The sequence below is a fragment of the Nerophis ophidion genome, linkage group LG02 (assembly GCF_033978795.1).
Source record: "Nerophis ophidion isolate RoL-2023_Sa linkage group LG02, RoL_Noph_v1.0, whole genome shotgun sequence".
Classification (NCBI taxonomy): domain Eukaryota; kingdom Metazoa; phylum Chordata; class Actinopteri; order Syngnathiformes; family Syngnathidae; genus Nerophis; species Nerophis ophidion.
In genome coordinates, this window is record NC_084612.1 from 56,696,526 (window position 1) to 56,717,484 (window position 20,959).

The 20,959-nt window shown below is 36.5% G+C and overlaps 1 protein-coding gene across 2 annotated transcripts in view; it reads right to left on the reverse strand.

The window, feature by feature from the left end:
- LOC133542845 (mitogen-activated protein kinase kinase kinase 12-like) overlaps positions 1 to 20,959 on the reverse strand; it is a 59,230-nt gene that overhangs the window by 37,055 nt on the left and 1,216 nt on the right. For both annotated transcript variants that reach the window (XM_061887059.1, XM_061887054.1), the window contains exon 2: positions 10,904 to 11,426. In XM_061887059.1, the coding sequence (XP_061743043.1) occupies positions 10,904 to 11,402 (499 nt within the window). In that variant the 5' untranslated portion in view covers positions 11,403 to 11,426. The remainder of the gene's footprint in view (positions 1 to 10,903; positions 11,427 to 20,959) is intronic.

The following is a 20,959-nucleotide window of genomic DNA, read 5'->3' on the forward strand; positions in this document are numbered from 1 at the left end:
TTTTTCCTTGCCCCGACGTGGGATCTGAGCCAAGGATGTCGTTAAGGCTTGTGCAGCCCTTTGAGACACTCCTGGTTGAGGGCTGTATAAGTAAACATGGATTGATTGAGTGATTGAAGAAATAGCGGAAAATACTTCGTATTGTATTTTTAACTGTACTCCATCCATCCATCCATTTTCTACCCGTTGTCCCTTCCTGGGTCGCTGGGTGGCTGGTGCCTATTCCTGGACAAGTCGCCACCTCATCGCATGGCCAACACAGATAGACAGACAACTTTCACAATCACATACACACTAGGAACCAATTTTTGTGTTGCCAATCAAACTATCCCCAGGTGCATGTCTCTGTTTGCAGAACATGCAAACTCCACACAGAAAAAGCAAGAGCCCCAGGAATTAAATTTTGTGTTTTCCGAGGAGGGTTCTGTCCTGTCAGATGCGACGTTTTTGTTAAGATTGGTCTTTTCTTGTATTTTGGTAAAGTCATTTAACGACTGTAGATATAGACTTTTAAGAGCTAGCAGCTACACAACAGCTAAGCACACAATAGCACAAAAGCTAGACATACGTAATAGGTTTCCTTAATTGAACAATATTGCAATTTGAAACTGCCCATTTGTCCATGTAAAAAATATCAAACAGATATATTTGCATATTACCGTATTTTCCAGACCATAGGGCGCACCGGATTTTAAGGTGCACTGCCGATGAGCGGGTCGAGTCAGGTCTATTTGAATTAAAAAAAGGTGCACCGGATCATAGGGTGCATTAAAGGGGTCATATTATTATAATTTTTTTCTAAATGTAAAAGACTTCATTGTGGTGTACATAACATGTAATGGTGGTTTGTAATGGTGGTTCTTTGCTCAAAATGTTACATGGTTGATGTTTTACAGATCGTCTTTCAGTCACTTTCTGACGGTCACTTTAAAATGCGCCTTTTTGTGGGCGTTCTTATTTACGTGGCTCACCTTCAGCAGCGTCTCCTCCCTGTCATCTTTGTTGTAGCGGTGTAGCGTGCAAGGACGGGAGTGGACGAAGGTTCAAGAAATGGCGCTAACTGTTTTAATGACATTCAGACTTTACTTCAATCAACAACGGAGCAGCATCTCCTCATCCGTGGCTCACTAGTGCAACAACAAGGCCGGAAATGTGTCCCGTGAAAAACTGTCCGAGCGGAACTCTATAATGACTAAAGTTCCTTGGGTGAATAATAGAAACTCACTACACCAGTATGTTTTAGTGCTTTTAAGGCGAATTAACTGACAGATTTAAGTAAGAACTTTTCAATACTTTATATTAGAAATGGCAACAGCCGAGCATGAATGTCCCATAACAAGAAGATAGAGAAAAAGAAGAAGTTTATCGATTATGATGACTACAAAGGTGGATGCGCGCACATTTTCAGGACTTCTGCAGATCCCAAATACAGATCAGCAGGTACCAGAAGATTGGAAAAGTTGCTTTTGCATAATATTGTGAAACAAAACACCAGACATTATGTCTTACCTTGTACACACACCATAATAATACTCCTAGGTGGAAGCACAGTACAATCCATCAAGCGGTGCGGCTATATAGCTTACCAAAGACGTATAAAACATTTTGATACATTTTTGAGTGCCGTGTGTAATGTTCTATATTTTCGATGGAACATATAACATGTTGGTGTTGTTTACTTGTCAAATTGCAGTCTACACATATCTATTATGTTTGACTGCCAATCTACTGGTCACACTTATCATTTCACCATAAACCAAATAAAATAGCTTTGAGGTTAGTAAGCACAACCAAAATTATTGCGTACATTAGGCGCACTGGTTCATTTTGAGAATATGAAAAGATTTTAAGTGTGTCTTATAGTCCAAAAATACGGTTCTTACACATACAAACTCTCCCAGGCAGAGAAGTGTATTCAATAAGGAACTTGTCTGCATCATTCAACTTACTGCGCCATGAGCTTAATAGAATTGAATGATTTTGGCCATCAGTATTGGATCAATATCGGTATCAGCTATTACTCTAGGCTCTACTTACAGTATTGTATTGGAAGTGGAAAAAGTTGTATTGGGACAACCCTCGTAAATACACATGTACAAATATTGCAATGTGGCAATTAATAGCAGACAATCTCCCCATAAAGTTTGTAAGCCACATCAGTGCATTAGAGCAGTGTTTTTCAACCACTGTGCTGCGGCACACTAGTGTGCCGTAAGATACAGTCTGGTGTTCCGTGGGATATTATCTAATTTCACCTATTTAGGTAAAAAATATTTTTGGCAAACCAGTAATTACAGTCTGAAAATGATGTGTTGTTGTTGAGTGGTCGGTGCTGTCTAGAGCTTGGCATAGTAACCGTGTAATACTCTTCCATAACCAGTAGCTAATTGCTTTGTAGATGTCGAAAACAGCGGGAGACAACGTGAAGGTAAAAAAGGTGTCAAATGCTTAAACCAAAAATAAACAAAAGGTGAGATCTCCTAAGAAAAGGCATTGAAGCTTAGGGAAGGCTGGACGACAACAAAGACTTACTGTGGAGCAAAGACAATGTACATCCAAACATGACATGACAATCAACAATGTCCCCACAAAGGAGGATAAAAACAACTGAATTATTCTTGATTGCTAAAACAAAGTAGATGCGGGAAATATCGCTCAAAGGAAAACATGAAACTGCTACGGGAAAATACCAAAAAAATAGAAAAAGCCACCAAAATAGGAGCGCTAGACAAGAACTAAAATACTACACACAGGAAAACAGCAAAAAAGTGAAAAAAAAGTCACGGTGTGATGTGGCAGGTGGTGAGATACACCTGCTTTGAGACAAGACCTATATTGATACAGTACATCTACTTTGAGACAAGACCTATATTGATATAGTACACCTACTTTGAGACAAGGCCTATGTTGATACAGTACACTTACTGTACTTTGAGACAAGACCTATATTGATACAGTACACTTACTGTACTTTGAGACAAGACCTATAAAGAAATAGTAGACCTACTTTGAGACAAGACCTATATTGATACAGTACACCTACTTTGAGACAAGACCTATATTGCTGCTTGCTTGGTTATGATTTAAATTCATATCAAACAATTGCGACAATGACTATTTACTCTCAACTGAGTTTCGTTTTTTAATGATTTCTGCTAGTGGTGTGCCTACGCATTTTTTCAACGCATGAAATGTGCCTTGGCTCAAAAAAGGTTGAAAAACACTGCATTACAGTAAGCAAGGTGCTCCAACTAAACTCATGTACTCAGTCAGTGTGCAATCCTAATCTCTCGTGTGTAATTCTCCATCAGCCTGCCAAATCCTGCTTAGTACCTCTTTGGGGCTGACGTGAAACAAGGGTGCAACACTGAGAGGGGGGTGGACCAGAGGATTGGAGAGGCTAATGTGGATCTATAAAGGGGCAGGGAGAGAAGACAAGGGTGCAAAAGAAGTGAGGGGATTCCCTTAAGGAGTCAGCCAAAGACAAAGAGTTTATGTCGTGGAAAATATAAAGCACGGCATGCCATGAAGATTCAGACCCATTTGTCATATTAATAGGAATGGTATGAATGATTAATGCTCTCCGTGGCTAATGAGCCCTTCACTGTCTTTCATTTCAGGCATGTGATAGATCTCCACTGGTCTGCTTTGTTTGCTTAATAGCAAAAAAATGCAGTATTTTGCAATCAATAAAAAACCTTCCAATCGCTAGATAACTGGTTTTGCTCGCATCTCTGATTTTGTGTTGATACCTCCTTTGAGGATGCTGTTTGACATGCAGAGTCAGGATACATGAAATTCAACATTTGGGTGGAAGAAGGTGTACAACGCAGACCCATACTTGATTCATCAACTTTTGTTCACAATCATTGTGAAAGACATGACGACAGATGTATTTTTTATTGTTCTAACTTGTAATTAAAAGTAAACAAACGTCTGCTTACAGTGGATCCAATGGAAGCTCCTCTATTTCGCCCATAAAATCCAAAATATACAGTACCCCCACAAACCCTTTCAAAAACCACTAACAATACTCTATTTATATTTTGAGATTTGAATATTAACTAAGTATTAGTGATATTGTTATTACAAGCGCTAATGCAGAAAAAACTATTTATAGCGTGAACCTATGTTTACATCATCTGCTGCTTCCTCGCTTTCTTGTTCCATGTAAGTTTATTCTAGATCATAAATCATGCATCTCACCTGGACACGAGACGTCTGAGTAAGTATTCCGACAAGCCGGGACACTTTGACAGTCATTTAGGACCCGAAAATGGCAAGGACGACACAAAAATGCGCGTGTTCACCCCCAACCTCCCACCCCTTTTCTTTGTGAGGGTTTTTCACCTAAATGGAAATATATGAACATCCCAGCAGTCGGCATCCTAAAGACAGCAGACATTGTACAGTAAGTGAGGTCGTATTATGTTTGTTGGCGCTCATAAAGGCTGCAGTGGGTAATAATCAGTGACGAAGAAAAAAATTAATGAATGCATCGTGTATGCTTCAAATGATCAGAATACGTAAATATTAAATGTTATTATAAATGTGCCCGTTACTATATTACATATATACTTACATCATGTATATAAAACCTCAATGGAGGTATTTGGATGTTTTAAGGGCTTTATGGGGCAAACATGTGCGGCTCCCATAGGCTCCATTGTAAGCAAACTTTTGATTGTATCTATTTTATTTACAATGCATTAAAAAAATAACATCCATTGTCATGTCCCTCATAATGATTGCAAATGATAGGCACAATTCCAAAAAAATTAGTTCTTCATTAAAAACCTCTAAAGGCTTAGTGGCTACATTCGTGGACAGCACCTTTTAGCTCTTATTTCCAAAATTGTGTACACTATTGAATTGGGGTCTTATGGCCGCTTATGTGGACAATTATACTGCCATCTGGTGTTGTCAGAAGTGTAAAACATACAATGGAATTTGGAAAAAAAAAGTGTAAAAACAAGTATTGGCATGTCACTAAACATGAAGTACACATTTGTGTACTTATGGACTAAGTACATCATATCCAAAGATGATTCTTAGTTTTTAATCTAATTAGGGTCCAATTAGCCCAAATAGCAAAGAGAAATTAAAAAACATGTAAACAAACAGCTTGGGCCTTAAGAGGTCAATAAGATGGTTGATTATTGAAGTCATTGAAGTGACCAGCGGAAGCGCTGTTAATTCAATGTTGGCTATACTTTGTTGTCTACAGAAAATAACAGCCAGCCCGGGAAGTTGACATCCGAATATAATACAATACTAGCATGGAAACATGAGTTCAGATCATTCAGAGAGTGATTCACACATTTCATTATTTGGATTCCTTTAATGGATAAGTTTCAAGATTTCCATACTATTCCCACACGTATATTTCAATCTGGACTGCCACAAATGCTTTCTCTGCCGATGCTAATGTTTACATTTTAAAAAGTCAAATCCGGTAAAATGTATTATTGTAGTAATATGGTTGTTGTTAAAGTTAAGATTTTTTGGAGATTTATGATCGTATGTGAGGGCACCAAAGGGACTTCTTTGTGTGTGTGAGCATGTCGGCAGAGCATGGGCAATACATAAACTTACATGAACTAAATGATTATCCCACCCCCCTTAAAGTAATATTCATAATTAGAGATGTCCGATAATGGCTTCTTTGCCGATATCCGATATTCCAATATTGTCCAACTCTTATTTACCGATTCTGATACCAACCGATACTGATACGGTCGTGGAATTAACACATTATTGTGCCTAATTCTGTTGTGATGTATGCATTAAACAAAATAACAAGGTTTTCCAAAATAAATCAACTCAAGTTATGGAAAAAAATGCCAACATGGCACTGCCATATTTATTTTTGAATTAATGCGGGGTTGAGGGACAGGGTTGAGGTTGGGTGGAGGGGTAGCGGTGGTGTATATTGTAGCGTCCCGGAAGAGTTAGTGTTGCAAGGGGTTCTGGATATATGTGCTGTTGTGTTTATGTTGTGTTACAGTGCAGATGTTCTCCCGAAAGGTGTTTGTCATTCTTGTTTGGTGTGGGTTCACAGTGTGGCGCATATTTGGAACAGTGTTAAGGTTGTTTATACAGCCACCCTCAGTGTGACCTGTGTGGCTGTTGACCAAGTATGCTTTGCATTTGCTTGTGTGTGTGAAAAGCCGTAGAAATTATGTGACTGGGCCGGCACGCAAAGGCAGTGCCTGTAAGGTTTATTGGTGCTCTGTACTTCTCCCCTACGTCCGTGTACCACTCCGTACAGCGGCGTTTTAAAAAGTAATACATTTTCCTTTTTGAAACCGATACAGATAATTTCCGATATCATATTTTAAAGCATTTATTGGCCAAAAATATCGACGGGCGGATACTATCGGACATCTCTATTTATAATAATATAATATTGCCACCTCTGAATGAAGATTGTTGAAACTGTTACTTGACCTTGCGCGTCATCTTTGCATCATTTTATTTGGGTGCCGTGAGGTACAGCAGTGATAAAAACTCTGTATAGCGAGGAAATGGAGACAACGAAGAAAAAAAAGGAGGGGGTGTCAGTAGTGAAAATCAAATATAAAAAAGGAGTTGTAAAATATCAGCCCACCATAAAGACAAGGGCAGATATAAATCTATCCATGAGTCACGTTGTGTTCCTCGTCCAGTTTGCCGTCCTCTACCACTTTATTGGCTTGGATATTAAACATTTCTATTGGTGGTGTGTGTGTGCACGTGTGTCAGGTTAATAGAGATGAGAGGCAGCGAGGGTCAGAGCGTGGACATGCATTATGCATGAGGCAGTCCCGCGGGAGCTCTGTGCTATTGTAGCGGCTGCAGACATAAACAACACAGCGACAGAGAGGGGCCGCCTTCATTAGGGGGCTGCGGCGGGAGGGAGGTGGCAGGCAGGCGGACACATGGGCCGGGGGGGGGGGTAACTATCAGGGGGAAAATAAGCCCTTTGCAGCTTTGATAGAGCTCTCCCTTGTCTGACCAGGTCTAATTCTCAAGGAAAAGTGTTTGTTTACAGCACGCCCTTTGTGGAAGTCATCTACTACCTAGTGTTTAATGAAACTCAACTCAGGGTATAATCATTTAATTAGCCTGATTCATTATTAAGACATCCTAGGGACAATTTGTTTTTTTTCATTGTCAAGCCATTGTGATTGGGGTGAATGAATACAAGTGAATTAATTTTTAGTCTCTCCTCCTAAATAAATAGCTAAAGTAGCAACACTACACAAACTTAAAATATACTAATGCAAACATCTTTATTAGGATTTAAATTTACCACATTTTTTTGACTATAAGGCAAACTTAAAATCCTTTCATTTGGTCAAAAATCGACAATTTGCCTTATAACCCGGTGCGCCTGTTTATGGAATTATTCTGGTCATGCTTACCGACCTTGAAACTATTTTATTTGGTAAATGGTGTAATAAGTGTGACCAGTAGATGGTAGTCATACATAAGAGATATGTGTAGACTGCAATAGGACGCCAGTAAACAACACTAAAACTTTAGATGTTCCATTGAAAATACAGAACATTACACACGGCGCTCAAAAATCTGTCCAAATGTTTTAGTATGACCTTGAAGCCGCACCACTTAATAAATTGTCGGCCTGTTATGGCTACCGTACTGAGAGATACAAGTATTACTACGGTGTGTGTAGAAGGACCACAAAATGGCAACCATTAGCAAACATATTATCTGGTGTTTTGTTTGACAATATTATATAAATCCAACTTTTCTTACCTTCTGGTACCTGCTGATGTGTATATGAGATCTGCATAAGTCCTGAAAATTTGCGTCTGTGCCGACACAGTAGTCGATAAGCTTCTTCTTTTTTACTATCTTATTGTTATCGAACATTCATCCTCTGCTGTTGCCATTTCTAATATAAAGTAGCGAGAATAAAAAAAAAATAAAGAAAGAATGTTTATATGTAGTATTCAGACATTAAAATTGATGCGTTTGAAGTAAAAATGTATTAATAGATAATATTTTCACAGCTGTGCTTGGGAAGCTGATATTTCTTGTCAAATATGTGAGTCTATTTTCAGGAGCTCCTCAGGGATAAAATTTATTTTTTTGGAGTACTTAATGCAGTGTTTTTCAACCTTTTCTAAGCCAAGGCACATGTTTTTCATTGAAAAAATCCCAAGGCACACATCCAGCAAAAAACATTAAAAAATTAAACTCAGTAGCTGACATTGACGGTAAAAAGTCGTTCTCGGAATAGTTGGATATGAATTCAAACCATAACCAAGCATGCATCAATATAGCTCTTGTCTCAAAGTAGGTGTACTGTCACCACCTGTCAAATCATGCCGTGACTTATTTGGAGTATTTTGGTGTTTTCCTGTGAGTAGTGTTTTAGTTCTTGTCTAGCGTTCCTACTTTGGTGTTGGTTGTCATGTCATGTACGGATGCACTTTGTGGACGCTGTCTGCTCCACACGCTGTAAGTCTTTGCTGTCGTCCAACATTCTGTTTTTGTTTACTTTGCTGCCAGTTCAGTTTTAGCTTTGTTTTGTATAGCCATCCCTAAGCTTCAATGCCTTTTCTTAGCGGCACTCGCCTTTTGTTTATTTTTGGTTTAAGCGTTAGATACCTTTATAGCTGCAAACCATCGTCGTCGTTTCCGACATCTCCAAAGCAATTGCAAAAAAAAATAAAAATGCTGCCACCTACTGATATGGAAGAGTATTACATGGTTACTCTGCTGAGCTCTAGACAGTACAGACCCCAAGTACCTGTCAAACTATTTCACCAGAGTAAATGATGCTCACAGGTACTACACGAGAGGTAGTCCCTCGGACCTCGTACCCCCCAAATTCAAGACTCTCATGGGAAAAAATGCAATCTACTATGTTGCCACCACACTGTGGAATGCACTACCAACAGACCTTAAAATTAGAACTTCTCTACTAAATTTTAAAACAGCCATAAAATCATGGCTCAGCTCAACCTCTACCTGATCTGAACCAAAATTGATCTCCAGCAACACTTCGAAGCATCAAAAAAGGTTTATATGTGGTTATAGTGTGTATATATTTATATGTGGTTTTTATATATATATATATATATATATATATATATATAGTTATATGTGGTTATACTGTATATATATTTAAATTTAAAGTACGAATGATTGTCACACACACACTAGGTGTGGTGAAATTTGTCCTCTGCATTTGTCCCATCCCCTTGATTTATATGTGGTTATAGTGTATATATATATATATTCATATGTGGTTTATATATATGTATATGTGGTTATAGTGTATATATATCATATATATTAATACGTGCTTATAATGTATATATATTTATATGTGGTTATAGTGTATATATATATGTATATATATATATATATATACACCTACATACATATATATATGTATATATACATATATATATATATATATATATATATATATATATATATATATATATATATATATATATATATATATATAATGTATATATATGTGGTTTTAGTGAAGCATCAAACAGGTTTGTATGTGGTTATAGTGGGTGTATATTTATATGTGGTTTGTATATATATTTATATGTGGTTATAGTGTATATACAATTAAATGTGGTTATAGTGTATATATATTTATATGTGGTTATAGTGTATATGTATTTATATGTGGTTATAGTGTATATATATTTATATGTGGTTATAGTGTATATATATTTATATGTGGTTTATATATATTTATATGTGGTTATAGTGTGTATATATTATCAATCAATCAATCAATCCATTTTCTACGGCTTATTCCCTTTTGGGGTCGCGGGGGGCGCTGGCGCCTAACTCAGCTACATTCGGCCGGAAGGCGGGGTACACCCTGGACAAGTCGCTACCTCATCGCAGGGCCGACACAGATAGACAGACAACATTCACACTCACATTCACACACTAGTGGTTTTAGTTTATATATATATTTATATGTGGTGTATATATATTTATATGTGGTTTGATATATACATATATATATATATATATATACTGTATATATATATATATATATATATATGTATATATATGTATATATATATATATATATATATATATATATATATATATATATATATATATATATATATATTTATATGTACTTATAGTGTATATATGGGCTCTACCGAGGATGTCGTTGTGGTCTGTGCAGCCCTTTGAGACACTTGTGATTTAGGGCTATATAAATAAACATTGATTGATTGATTGATATATTGATATATGTGGTTTGTATACATGTATATGTGGTTATAGTGTATATATATATTTATATGTGGTTATAGTACATATATATTTTCTCATTCTGTTTTGCACACTCTTGGAGTCAACATGTACATAGTGTCATGTACATAGTTTTCATACCCCTCAGCCCCCTCACATATTTTGTATATATTGTTTTTCAAATCACCTGACATGTATACTGTGCATATGTACATAATTTATCCATTTTTTTAACATATTTTTTTAAATACATGTTGCAGGTTATATATCTTTTATTATTGAATGTATCAAATGTGATGGATATTTAATGGACCCCAATGGAAAGAAGCCTTTTGGCTTTTTGTGCCATCCATTTGCCTTTTTGAAGTATTACATGGATTCAATTCTTTAAGATGTCAATAAACTTCTCAATCAATAAATCAATCAATCAATAAATCAATCAATCAATCAATTAAAGACACTCAACAACTGCACATTTGCGGATTATAATTACTGGTATGCAAAACATATTTTTAACCCAATTAGATTAAATTACATAACCTCCCACGACACACCAGACTATATCTCATGGCACACAAGTGTGCCGCGGCACAGTGGTTGAAAAACACTGACTTAATGAGATGCTGGATGGTGAGACAATTAGACATACCGTCCAGGTCATGCTTGTGCTCTGTGGAGTACGCCTTCCCGATCATAGTCCAGACGGGTCTCAGGCAGCCAAACAGGCCCTCCAGAAAGCCTCCTCCCCCTCCAGTGGACTGGCACTGCAGTCTGGCGTTGAACGCATCGCTCCGCACTGCGCTGCCGGCTTCCGTCACCGTCCCCTCTCCCTCTGTCCTCATGGGACCGCCGTCATGCTCGTGCAGTTTAAGGACGCTGTTGGCAAAGTGCTCTTGTTGTTCTTCGCCTGGCGTCTGGTTGTGCCCCGGCGTCTGTCCGTCCACTCCTCCGCCGCCGCCATGTTCCACCCGGCCCCCTGTGTCTATAGAGAGGACATTGCGAAGAACGCACTGGGTCGGCGTCAGGTCCATTTCGGGGGTGCAAGGGGTTTCGGCATCGAGGCGGCGAAAGGACGGGGGGTCGGAGAGGGGGGTGTTGAAGCCGGAGAGAGACGGGGACGGGGCACGGGGTTCGTGAACGAGGGCCATGAGGGACTTTGGAGAAGAGGCAGCCTTGATGAGAAAAAGACGACGGGGACAAATTAGAAATCTATTCAAGATGAAATAATTGTCTTGTCACCTCTGGATGTACTACGGTTCTATTAAAAAAGATGGTTTGACAAAAACAGACTAACATTGAATCTCAGAAAAAGTAAAATAATGCTATTTGGTAACAGTAGAAGAGAAAGTCAAACACAAATACAAATAGACGGAGTGAAAATTGAAAGGGTAAAAGAAAACACATTTTTGGGTGTAATAATTGATGATAAAATGATTTGGAAATCTCATGTAAAAATATACAACACAAAGTAGCAAGAAACACGTCAATAATGAACAAAGCAAAACATGTTCTAGACCAAAAATCACTTCATATTCTCTACTGCTAGCTAGTGTTACATATTTGAGTTATTGTGTAGAAATATAGGGAACAACTACAAATATGTGCTTCATTCACTAACTCTGTTACAAAAAAGATCAATTATAATAATACATAATGTTGGATATAGAGAACATACAAACCCTTTATTTATTAAATCGCAATTATTGAAATTCAACGATTTGGTGCATTTGCATACATCTAAAATGATGCACAAAGAAAACTATAACCTGCTAACCAAGAATGTACAATTATTCTCAACAAAAGACGTTAAATATAACCTTAGAGGAAAATCTAATTTAAAACATGTGTATGCTCGTACAACACTTAAAACTTTTAGTATATCAGTATGTGGAATTAAATTATGGAACGGATTAATTGTGAACATCTTAAAACCTTTTTTTTTCATTGAGACAAAGATTAAGTACTTAATACCTGTATCCTTACTATGGTGTATTATATATTTGTTCACTGTTCTGTTACAGACAACAAGGAAATGGGATAAAATTGCTATGGTTTGAAATGGGGTAGGATTAAATAAACTCTGTTTCCTCCTACTCCTTTTCGCACGTGCTATAATGAAACAACTAGAATCGTGTGATGCATTATGCTGTATCCTATGCATGGTCCAAATAAACTGAAACTGAACTGAAATTATAGGTCAGATCTGTTGCCATGGTTTCTCTTATTACAACATTACTGTATATCAGCCCTTTGAGACACTTGTGATTTAGGGCTATATAAATAAACATTGACCGATCATTGATTGATTGATTGATATATAGGTGTCAAACTCCAGGCACCTGGATTTAGGTCAGGGAGTCAAATGAAGACACTTTCTTGATTCTTCAACCATTCTTTTAGCTTTGCCAGGAAATGTGCGCTACTTGCAGTTAGGTTACCTGAACTCGCAACAGTTACGTTTAGATGCAACAAGACGGTCTTCAATATTCCTTTTAAAATTAATTGTACAATAGTTGGCACTTTCACTTCTGGTTTCAAATTGAATACATAGTAATAAACTGTGTCTTATCATGGTTATAGTGTTAGTTTATTCCGAACATCTATACGACTACAATATGTGACTTCACATATTTACAGTTTATCATTACAGCATGTCTGAAAAGGAGTATGAAGAAGCAGAGCTTATTCAGTCCTATCCCTTTTCGTATCATAGCAATTTCTAACAACTCATTCAGTGACACAACAGTGAATCAATCAATCAATCAATCAATCAATCAATCAATCAATCAATCAATCAATCAATCAATCAATCAATCAATCAATCAATCAATCAATCAGTAAATAAATAGACTAAGGAGTAAGTAAATTAGTATTAAATACATAAATAATAATAAATAAAATTATCATAAATAAATATTTAGGTAAGTTATGATTATGTGATGAATAATGTTTGAGACGTTTGTCAAGATTCTTCTTTCTACTTTGTAAACATTTTGAGTTTGTACACTTTCTTAAAGTGGATCATATTAGTACTCTGTTCTACTTCTTTGCCTCATCCATCCATCCATCCATTTTCTACCGCTTGTCCCTTTCGGGGTTCTATAATTCAATTCCAAATGCTAATGTGCAAAAGGTATTAAGTGTTGTACAAATGTTTTAAATGTGATTCTTTTCTAAGGTTTTTGTTCTCTTTTGTTGCGAAGAAGTGTATTCTTGGGTAGCAGGATATAGTTTGCTCTGTGCATCATTTTAGATGTTTGCAAATGAACCAAATCATTGAATCTCAACGATTTTGATTCAATATATAAAGGCTTTGAATGCTCTCTGTAGAGAATGACAAGAATTATTCTTACAGACCTATTTTTGTAACACAGTTACAAGTTTTATGCCCCATAAAGAATTAGATTATTTACAAAGCATTGACTAAAATGAAAATTCATGCCATATTTGTATCTAATGATCAACCGTATTTTTGTGTTAATGCCCCAAAACTATGTTTAAATATTCTCAGGGAATATATTTGATTGCAACTGGACTGTAGAGGTTTTCTTAGAAGATATTTTGCCTCTCATCTGAGCATGCTCTAAAGCTCGGACAAGAGGCCAAACCTCTTCTAAGTCAATCTGAGGTCTCATCTATAAAGCTTGCATATACACAAAACATGGCAAAAAAAATGCATTCAGTGTTTTTAACACAATAAAAATTACTATTGATTGGTATAAAAGGAGCTTTATCTATTTTTTACATAGACTTTTAGTCAGAATTTCATGCACTGTTTTATAGAAGAGACCCCTTAACAGTCCAGTTGTGTCGTCAATTCCCTGATAATCCTGGTACTCACAAACACATACTGCAGAAAGCATTCAACTGCAGTACCAACATGACATCCGATAGCTCGTTGTAAAGGAAATGATACATCTCGGTATAGAATGCAGGTGTAAAGAGTACATGATGTACGTACTAATGCAACATTTATCCTTGCATAAACCGACACAAACTGTTAGTACACAATAGTAGTGATTGGCATTTAGTCCAATTAAGCTTCAGGTAGATTGTTGCTCATAGAGTGGGTACGTTACCTGTGGATTATTTTAAAATAGGAGCTGTTTCTCAGCTATTTGTTATGCCTTAAGTTGCAAGCATCGCCGCCATTAGTTACTGTAGTAGAAATGTATTAGAAAGTACTATGAAACAGAAAGGGGGTGGGATTAAATCAGCTCTGCTTCTTCCTACGTCTTTTTGTTCATGCTGTAATGGGAAACTGGAAAAATGTGGTGTTCTATATTGTAACTGTATGCCTGTGCGAAATAAACTGATACCGTAACCATAGTGAATGTCACCGTGAACCCTGTAAGATACAACGCAAAATATTTAGTGTTACCCGCTAGCATTAGCTAATAGCTAAAGATCGACATGCTGTTTTGTTTTCCAAGAACGGGAAGGAAGAAAATTAGTGTGAAGTTTGCTGAGAATGGAATATATATATATTTTTATTTATCCAGATGAGAACATACATATAGAAATCATCAAAAACATGACTCAGCAAAGCAATTTGAGCATATCACTGCTAAACTGCACCATACTGAAGCAGAATGAGTCCAAAGCCAGCCAAGAATGTTAAAATAATATCTGAACAGAGGACCTTTATCCATGAAAGTATTTTAATGAAATTGATGATGTGTTTGACAGAAAAGCAGATGCCGTAGAAATGCTGTCATTATTTAATTATCATTTTTTCAATGTAACATCAAAATGTTTCATAAAACTACTGTAGTTAGAAATACATTCTACGGTATTGTTTTTATCCATGTAAAAGTTTATTTTGCTTTTAAAACGGCATGTTACACGTTAAACTTTTGCTGTTTTGGGACGAGGCCAACCAAGCATCTATCATATGCATTTTGAATTCATTTCTGCAAGAAATGTTAATTTGAGATTCTATGGTTTTGATTTAAAGTTTTTTGGACTTTTGTCTATCATTCACAATCCTTATGTAAGACAAGACTACTTTGCGAAAAATGATGATCCATGTTTTAGCTTAAATATAAGGAGAATCATTTAAAAGATTTAGAAGCTGTGTTGTGTGCTAAACATATCCAGCATTAGTTAAACACTAAGCATCATGTAGCAGTATTGCTAATTGCTGACCAAGAAATACAATCTACTAACATAAAAAAACAATCACTTACTGTACAATATTTGCTTTCACTAGGTAGTAGACTGATCAAATCTCATTCACTTTAATAAAAACGATCCAAAATTTTTGTTTAGTACCGTAGCATCGCTAACCCAACAAGGGACTCCTTCCAGTAGCTCCACCCACTCGGCAAATTACTTTATGAAATTCTTTAATAAGAAAATTGAACTCATTAGAAAGGAGATTAAAGACAATGCGTCCCAGCTACAACTGGGTTCTATTAACACAGATATGACTGTATATACGGCAGATACTGCCCTCCAAAATAGTTTCTCTCGTTTTGATAAAATAACATTAAAAGAATTGTTACAACGTGTAAATGGAATAAAACAAACAACATGTTTACTTGACCCACTTCCTGGGAAACTTATCAAGGCGCTCTTTGTATTATTAGGTCCATCAGTGCTAAATATTATAAACTTATCACTTTCCTTTGGCACTGTTCCCCTAGCATTCAAAAAAGTGATTATTTATCCTCTCCTTAAAATACCTAACCTCGACCCTGACCTCATGGTAAACTACCAACCGGTGTCTCACCTTCTTTTTATTTAAAAAATCCTCGAAAAAAGAGAGAGAGATTAGCCCACATATGCGGCCCGCTCCAAGGTTTCTCATAGTCATCATTGTCACTGTCACCGGCGTCCCACTGGGGTGAGTTTTCCTTGCCCTTATGTGGGCTCTACCGAGGATGTCGTGGTTTGTGCAGCCCTTTGAGACACTACTGATTTAGGGCTATATAAATAAACATTGATTGATTGACTGATGGGATGTTTATATTTTCCCCTTTAGATTATTCTTAATCCTCACAAAGGTTTGAAAAAACAAACATACGAAAAAAACCGAAACGAGCATCTTTTCGTGTCTTTCTTACCATCCCGTATAAGTTGAGCAGCCTATTACTATGCAGGGGAGAGGCGTGATTTATAATCTAGAATGAACTTTTACCAACTCAGAGGCGATGCAGCAGTTCACTGCCCCAATATGTCAATATAGCAGCATAAGCTAGTTAGTCTGTGATTTTTTTCAGAGGGCTTTATGGCTTCAATACAGTACCCCCATTAGCTGTATTGTTAGCAGCCTCGTACTTGTCGTCATGTGTTCTTGTCTTGTAGAGATTGTGATTAATAGGCAACACTCCCAAAAAGTCCAGTTTCCTTTTAAGAGCTCCGTCACAGAACCAATATGTGTGCATTTTATTATTACATTTTTATGTACAAATGCGTGGATAACTTGCTTTGAAATCGTAAGTCAAGGTGACAAGCAGATATTTAATTCTTTGATTTATTTTGAACAAAAAAAAAGTAATACATGCTGATATAAAGTTTGTAACATGATTAAAAGACGATTACATGCAGTGCGTGCATTTTTTCTGTCAAACTTGAAAGAACAAATACATTCAGTAAGAGAGATGAAGTATTTTATTGACACTAGTGTCATTCCGATACCAAAATGTATTTCGATACATTTTAATACTTTTTTTTAAATAAAGGGGAACACACCAAATTGCATTATTGTATTTATTTTGACAAAAAATCTTAGGGTACATTAAACATATGTTAATTATTGCAATTTTGTCCTTAAATAAAATAGTGAACATACTAGACAACTTGTCTTTTAGTAGTAACTAAGCAAACAAAGACTCCTAATTAGTCTGCTCACGTATGCAGTAACATATTGTGTCGTTTATCTACCTATTATTTTGTCAACATTATGAGGGACAAACTGTAAAAATTGATTATTAATCTACTTTTTCATTTACTGTTAATATCTGCTTATTTTCTGTTTTAACATATTCTAGCTACACTTCTGTTAAAATGTAATAATCACTTATTCTTCTCTGTTTTGATACTTTACATTAGTTTTGGACGATACCACACATTTGGGTATCAATCCGATACCGAGTAGTTACAGGATCATACATTGGTCATATTTAAAGTCTTCATGTGTCCAATGACATATTACCTGACTCTATAAACATAATATGATTTTTTTTTCAACGAAAGAAGATTTTGTGATACTAAAAAATATTGTGTTAATCATAGTAGTATCGACTGATACACTCTTGTACTTGGTATCATTACAATGGATGTCAGGTGTAGATCCACCAATGGCTTTTGTTTACATTTTGTCGCCGGTGAACTACAGTGCGTAGTGAAGCATGTTTAGCGATTCTTCCTCCTCCAGTGATAATGTTACTTATAATAAACATACTTTATTTGTCACCATGGATGCGAGGATTTGTGATTTAGAAGTAGCTAAAACACTGCAGACTGCAGCTGGACTTAAGCCGCTAGCTCGCTTGCCATGTCACCTACTCAGTGGCCTAGTGTCCGCCCTGAGATCGGTAGGTTGTGAGTTCAAACCCCGGCTGAGTCATACCAAAGACTATAATAATGGGACCCATTGCCTCCCTGCTTGGCACTAAGCGTCAAGGGTTGGAATTGGGGGTTAAATCACCATAAATGATTCCCGGGCGCGGCACCACTGCTGCCCATTGCTCCCCTCACTTCCCACGGGATGATCAAAGGGATGGGTCAAATACAGAGGACAAATTTCACTAGTGTGTGTGTGACAATCATTGGTGCTTTAACTTTAACTTAAAGCACCTCTTCCTGAGGGCGTTTCAGTGTCACCTTTATCTTTAGTTTTTAGACCAAAATGTGTCTTTTTTCCCTTTTCTGTCTACACACTGTGTCTGCTTGTAAATACTCTGTGTGTGTGCACTGCCAAACATGCTCTTCTGCTTGTAAAACCAGCAATGACACAAAGTGACAATGACGGGAAGGTGTGGGGGTGAGGGACCGGTACTTTATAGAGGCGGTATAGCACCGAATATGTTTCATTTTTGTCTGTACAACCCTAATTGACACTCATTATTTCCAAGGATATTCACAAGATTTTGCGGCCCACATAAAAGGCCTCGACTTTGACACCTGTGCTATATGTGAAGACTGAAGCATAACATTTCACATCTAATGCTGTTGCCATGGCGTCGAGGTGGCAATGTCTATTCATCATATGTATCATCTCACACACGCACGCACGCACGCACACACACGCACGCACGCACGCACGCACGCACGCACGCACGCACGCACGCACGCACGCACGCACGCACGCACGCACGCACACACGCACGCACGCACGCACGCACGCACACACACACACACACACACACACACACACACACACACACACATGCCCGCACACATTAATCATAACAAGTGATCCACCATTTTCTTTCATCCCAACATTTGGAAGAGGAGACACATCTGGTGACCAAGCCGCCATCATTACATATCCTTCACTGCGCGTCCTAATAGCTCGTGCAGTTTTACTACTGCAGAGTGTGTGTGTGTGTGTGTGTGTGTGTGTGTGTGTGTGCGTGCGTGTGCGTGTGTGTGTCTGTTCTTGTATTTCTACCCTTCTTGAGACATCCACAAGGAAAAGTATCTTCCTTATGAGGAGGTGTGAACAAGTGATGACATAAATCATGGTCCCAATAACATTGCATCGAATAGACAATGTCTCATTTGCACCCCTGCTGGTGACATCTATCAAAATGAGGGTGGTCCCAAAAAGGAGGGATTTTTCAAATTGACTCTGTGTCGCTTTTAAAAGTGCTCCCCTTCTGGTCAACATAAGAAATAACAAGTGTGTGTAAGAAATTGAAATGCGCCCTCTTTGACCAAAAATAACTAAATAAATAAATACGTATATAGAGACATACTGTAATAACTTAAATTAAATAATGAAGATTAAAAACCAACAACAAAAAAATAAAAAATTCAAAAAAAAATGTAATTAACTAAAAGCAGGGTTTTTCTCACCATGTGTTGACTTTTTTGTCATAAAATTGGGAACAATTTCTCATATTCTTTCTGTTTCTGTAATATTGCAATATTTTCTTGTAAAACTATTACTTTTTTGTGTAAAATTATTCATTTTTGACATAAAATGGCGACATTGTCATATACAATTCTGACCTTTATCACAATATTGCCATTTTTTTTTTTTGTTCTTGTAAAACAGTGAATTTTTTTGGAGTACAACGATGACTTTTAAATACACTTGTAAAATTCTCATTATTATTATATTATTGCCAACATTTTAAAGTTTTCTTATAAAATTGTGACTTTTTTCGAGTAAAATTACGACTTTTTTCATAAAATTGCCAACATATTAAGCTTTTTCTTGTAAAATTGCAACTGTTATTGAGTAAAATAATAGTATTGCACAAATGTTCAGTTTTTCTTGTCAAATTTTGACTTGCGTTGAGTAAAATGACGACTTATTATAATACTGCCAAAATTCTAAGTTTTTCTTGGGAAATTGTTATTTTTCTTGTGAACTTCCATCTCATTTTTCACAACATTTTTTTTTCATATTTGCATAGTATGTATATATTATTAATGTTGTAAATACACATCTTTATATACCTAGAAAGGGTCGTCCTAAAGAGGTAGGCATTTTTCAGTGATCTCAAGAAGGTAATAAATACAAGAATGTGTGTGTGTGTGTTCTTGTATTTCTACCCTTCTTGAGACATGAAGAAGGAAAAGTATCTTACATATGAGGAGGTGTGAACAAGTGATGACATAAATCATGGTCCCAATAACATTCCATCTAATAGACAATGTCTTATTTGCACCCCTGCTGGTGACATCTATAAAAATGAGGGTGGTCTCAAAAAGGAGGGTTTTTTTTTTAAATTGACTGTGTCCCTCTTAAAAGGGACACAGTCAATTTGTTGGTCAACATATGTAATAACGAGTGTGTGTAAGACATTGAAATGCGCCCCCTTTGACCAAAAATAATTAAAAACTATATATAAATGTGTATATAGGGACATACTGTAATAACCTGAATTAAATAATGAGGATTAAAAACCAACAAAAAAGAAATAACGAAACATTTTTTTTTAAATGAACTAAAAGCAATCTTTTTCTCTCCATGTGTTGACTTTTTTCTTATAAATTTGGGAACAATTTCTCATATTCTTTCTGTTTCTGTAATATTGCAATATTTTCTCGTAAAATTATTACCTTTTTATGTAAAATTATTACTTTTTGACGCAAAATGGCGACATTTGTCCTTAAAAATTCTGACCTTTATCACAATATTGCCAATTTTTTTGTTGTTCTTGTGAAACAGTGACATTTTTTGAGTACAACGAGGACTTTTGCGAGGGAAAATTCTGATTGTTATTATAATATTGCCAACATTTTACAGTTTTCTTATAAAATTGTGACTTTTGTCAAGTAAAATTATTGTAAAATTGAGACTGTTATTGAGTAAAATTCCAAGTTTTTATCACAAAATTGCACAAATGTTTAGTTTTTCCTGGCAAATGTTTAGTTGTGTTGAGTAAAATGACGACTTTTATTGTAACACTGCCAAAATTCAAAGTTTTTCTTGTGAAATTGTGACCTTTTTCTGGTGAAATTCCAACTCATTTTCCACAACAAGCTTTTTCATATTTGCATAGCATTTATACAGTGGGGCAAA